General features: G+C 31.3%; 1 protein-coding gene across 1 annotated transcript; it reads left to right on the forward strand.

Annotated features, from left to right (window-relative positions):
• Positions 1–4,672: 4,672 nt before the first annotated feature.
• Positions 4,673–4,930, forward strand: OR6C2G (olfactory receptor family 6 subfamily C member 2G; the record flags this gene model as incomplete). Its single annotated transcript, NM_001388932.1, is given in 1 exon segment — positions 4,673–4,930. A coding segment is annotated over 1 exon segment (258 nt), but the record flags the coding sequence as incomplete, so codon positions are not given.

Genomic DNA, 4,930 nt, shown 5'->3' on the forward strand with positions numbered 1-4,930 from the left:
TGATAAGAAAATTTCAACTGCTTCCTGTTTTTCCCACCCTTGCTATTGTTAATACATTTCATTTTTATTATTGGAACAAATGTTTAGTAATGTCTTATTATCATTTAAGTTTTATTTCCTTAATCACTAATGATGTTGAGCTTCTTTTCATGTGCACATTTGATATTCATGCCTCTTCCTATGTGCAGTATATGTTCAAATCTTTTACCAGTTTCATTGGGCTGTTTTCTTTTTATTGGTAAACTGTGTATTTGAGTACATGTGTACACTCACACATACATGTTCCTTTGTATCCATCATATTATATACATAGCATAGGTTAAGTAAGATGTATTTCATATATATATAATGAAATATGTCCCAAATATATATGTGCATATATACTCTGTGTAGACATATATCTGTACACTAAATACATGACCTTTGTAAATACATGTTTTGTAAATATCTTCTCCTAGTATTGGGCCTTTCTTTTCATTTTTTTAAACAGCTCTTTTTTAAAAGTTTATTTATTTGTGTAATCTCTACACTCCGTGTGGACTTGAACTCAACCCTAAAATCAAGTGTCTCATAGTTCTTCTGACTGAGCCAGACTGGCACCTCCTTTTCACTTTTTTTAAAAAAGATTTCATTTATTTATTCATGAGAGACACAGAGAGGCAGAGACATAGGCAGAGGGAGAAGCAAGCTCCACGCAGGGAGCCAGACGTGGGACTCGATCCCAGGTCTCCAGGATCAGGCCTTGGACTGAAGGCAGCGCTAAACCGCTGAGCCACCAGGGCTGCCCTCCTTTTCACTTTTTAACAGTATTTTTGAAAAGCAGGTTTTTATTAGGTCTATGCTCTATTTTATTTTTCATTTGTGTTCATTTTTATCCATATGTATGTATTATTGTAGCAGCACCATTTGTGATAAGACATTATTTTTCCCTTCAATTTGCCTGATATTATTCTATTTAAGTACACATTGCTCTATCCCAATAAGCTATGTGTTTAAACATATCTCCATGTCAGTTTTTTAAACTTTCCATTGTATTGCTATACTATACTATTATTTGTTCAATTTATGCACAAGTATTTAATGTTTAAATGAAGCTGTAATTTTTTGTAATTTTTAAAAATTTTTCAAGTTCAAATGCTCATTGTTATACACAAATAGAATTTTTTATATATATCAACGCTCTATCTCATGCTTTTGTTAAACTCACTTATTTATTCAAAGATTATCTTGTAGATCATTTAGGATTCCTTATCCCCCCAATCCTGCTATCAAAGGAAGATGATTAAACTCCTATATTGCTAATCAAAATGTCATTATTTTTTCTCACCTTATTTTACTGGGGAATTCCAGCACATGGTTAAACATGAACTATAAGTAGCCATCTTTGCATAGTTCATAATTTTAGAGGAAAGCTTTCAGGCTTTCCCCCTCATATTTGATATTAGCAGAAGTTTTGGGTTGTTTTTTTTTTTATATATATAACTAAGTATCCTTTATCACATGGAGACAGTTTTCTCTGCTTCTACTTTACTGAGAAAATTTTTAAGCATAAAGAAGTGTTGAATTTTGGCAAATATTTTTTCCTGAAACTATTCAGAAGAAACATGGATTCTCCCTTTTTCTGTTATTGTGGAGAATAAGTTGATTTCAAATATTGAACCAACATTGAATTCCTGGGGTAAATGTTGCCTTCTCCTGATGTGTTATGCTTATATTGCTATTGAGCATAATGAGTTTGATTGGCTATTGTTTCTTTGAAATTTTCTATCTAGGTTATAGAAGATATAGTTCAATAGTTTTTCTTTTTTTATAGTATCCTTGGTTTTGATATCATGGTTACACTCACCTTATAAGGAGAGGGAGAGGGTGCTTAATATCGTCTGTTTTATGAGGAAATTTAATATTGATTTGTTTTGCAATATACTCTTAATGATGTTTTCTTAAAAATAAGTCTTAATATCCAAGAGTGAAAACCCCCATCATTCTTTATGTTCTTCAGATGTGATCTCGGCCCTTGCATTCTATCTAAATCTTACAGGTGTTTCTTAAATCCCTTGCATTTCGGCCCTTGCATTCTATCTAAATCTTACAGGTGTTTCTTAAATCCTCAAAAATAAGGTTGGATACATTCCCTACTCTTATTTTCTCAACGACATTAGATAAAATTCATAATATCCCATGTTTAAATCTCTAGTCCTAGAAGTTTTACTTTAGAATGTCTTTAACTACAAATTCTATTTCTTTACTAGTTGTAGGATTGTTTCAGGTTATGTATTTCATTTTGGATGTGTTTTTGTAGTTTGCTGACTTTGAAATATTCATCTGTTTCATTTAAGCTCTCTAAAATATTTTTGTTAATGGTTTGCAGTATCCTCTAATATCCTTTTAATATCTGAGATCTGGGATGATAGGTTTCATTTCTGATTTTTCTAGGAAGTGAAGTGTGTTTTCCTCCTCTCACTGTGTTATTTTGTTGTTTTGCTTGTCAGTCTGGTTAGAAGTTCATCAATATTATTAATCTCTAAAGAACCAGCTTTTAGGGGGGCCTGGGTGGCTCAGCAGTTGAGCATCAGCCTTGGTCTCAGGGGATGATCTTGGACATCCAGTATCAAGCAGTTCCCTGTGGGAAGCCTATTTCTCCCTCTGCCTATGGCTCTGCCCGTGTCTTTCATGAATAAAGAAATAAAATCTTTAAAAACAAAACAAAACAGCTTTTGGTTAGATTAATTTTCTCTATTGTATTTTTGTTTCTAATTTTGTTGACTTCTAGTCTTATCTCTATCTTTGCTTCCGTCTCATTCTTTGGGTAGTTTTTTCACTCTTTTTTTCAGCTTTTTGTTATTGTTGTCAAGGATTTAATATTTGGTTTGAAACTTTTTCTTTTGTAATATAAACATTTAACATTATAAATTTTCCACTCGTTCCTAGGTTTACCTTCATTCCATATTTTTCATTTATTTCAATATGTTATTTTATTTCCTTTGAGTCTTAGTGGTTGACTCATAAAGTATTTAGAAGCAACCTGTTTAATTTGTAAATATTTTCTTTCCATTTTTCTTTGGTTATTGATTGTTAGTTTGATTTCTTTGTGGTCAGAGAATATCTTCTATATGATTCCAGTTTGTTTAAACTCATTAATATTTGTTTTATTTTACCTCTCTTGTTGGGATACCGATTTTGCAGTCTTACATGTACACTTCAAATAATGTGCATTCTCTTGATGGGATGAGCACTGGGTTTTATTCTATATCTTGGCAAATTGAACACTGATAAAAAATAAATTTATAAAAGAAAATAATATGCATTCTGCCATTATTAGGCAGAGTGTTCTATAAACATCAATTATATAATTGACATATAGTTTTTCTATACTTTTGTGGATTTTCAGTCAACTAGTTCCATCGATTAGTAAATCTCCAGCTATGATTTACAATTTACCTATTATTTCTTCTTTTATTTATGCCAGTTTATTCTTCTTATATTTTGGTGTACTGTTAAATACATAAATAATTAAGATCTTTAGTTGTTATCGGTGAATTGGATAATTTAATGGTATGTAATTTTCTTTTGTATGTTTGTTAACTTTCTTTGATGGTAATATTAGCATATTTACTCCAACATTCCCTTTATTGTGGTTCACATGGTAGTCATTTTTTAATTGTTTGACTTATCTATGTCATTATATTTGAAGTGAAGTGTTTAAATACTGCATCTAGGTGGGAGGTTTCTTAAAAACACATTCTTATAATCCCTGTCTTTTAATCAGTGTGGTATGTTTTGGTCATTTATACAATGTAATTATTTATGTTTGAACATCTGTTAATCATTTTGTTTGTTCTCATGGTTCTTTCTTTTGTTTCTCATTTTCTGCCTCAAAATTAATAGCCCCAGTGTTTCATTTTAATTTATATAACGTACGTTTGACTATACCATTTCTTAAAAGTTTGTGTGTGACATGATGTACCCAAGAAACATTTCACAGACCAGTTATAATCAATATTTTACTACTGGAGGTAGAATGCAGAAAATGTATTACTATATAAGACCCTTCACTCTTCCCTTTTTTATTGTGGTTATCATTTATATTAAGTTTACAGACGTGAGTAGCTCCATCAGATAATGCTATAATTTTTGGTTTCATCAATTTTCTGAAAGGATTTGTATAGAACTGGTGCCTTTGTTTGTCTTGACTGTTTAGTAGAAACCTACAATTAAGCCGTCTGCGCCTGGAGTTCTCTTTATGGGATGTCTTACTACATATTTGTTTACTTTAATAGATATAGGACTATATATATTAGATATTTCAACTTGAATTATCTTTGGTATATTGTATCCTTCAAAGAATTAGTGCATTCCATTTAAGTTGCCACATCTACTCTGCAGACATTTTCAAAATATTTCATTTTTATCTTCTTAATATCTGTATAATCTCTAATGATGTTATCGCGCTCATTCCTGACAAAGCTTATCTTTTCTTCAGGTCAGTCTCACAGCAGTTTTATCAGTGTTATTTATCTTTTCTAAGAATCAGCTTTCAATTCCTTTGATCTTCTCTCTTGCTTTATTGTGTTCTGTTTCATTGATTTTTGCCTTATTGTTTCCTTTCTTCTGTTTAAATACTTTCTCTTTGACTTTTTTTTCATGTAGATTGCCTAAGACATCATAGGTAACAATGAGAAATCACACAGCAATAACAACATTCATCTTGTTGGGACTTACAGAGGACCCACAGCTGCAAGTTCTTCTTTTTATCTTCTTATTTCTCAGCTACGTGCTGAGCATTACTGGAAATTTGACCATTATCATTCTTACATTTATGGATTCTCATCTTAAAACACCTATGTATTTTTTTCTCTGCAATTTCTCCATCTTAGAAATCTCATTCACAACAGTATGCATTCCCAGATTCTTGTACAGTATAACAACTGGA

The sequence above is a fragment of the Canis lupus genome, chromosome 3 (assembly GCF_011100685.1).
Source record: "Canis lupus familiaris isolate Mischka breed German Shepherd chromosome 3, alternate assembly UU_Cfam_GSD_1.0, whole genome shotgun sequence".
NCBI classification, from domain to species: Eukaryota; Metazoa; Chordata; class Mammalia; order Carnivora; family Canidae; genus Canis; species Canis lupus.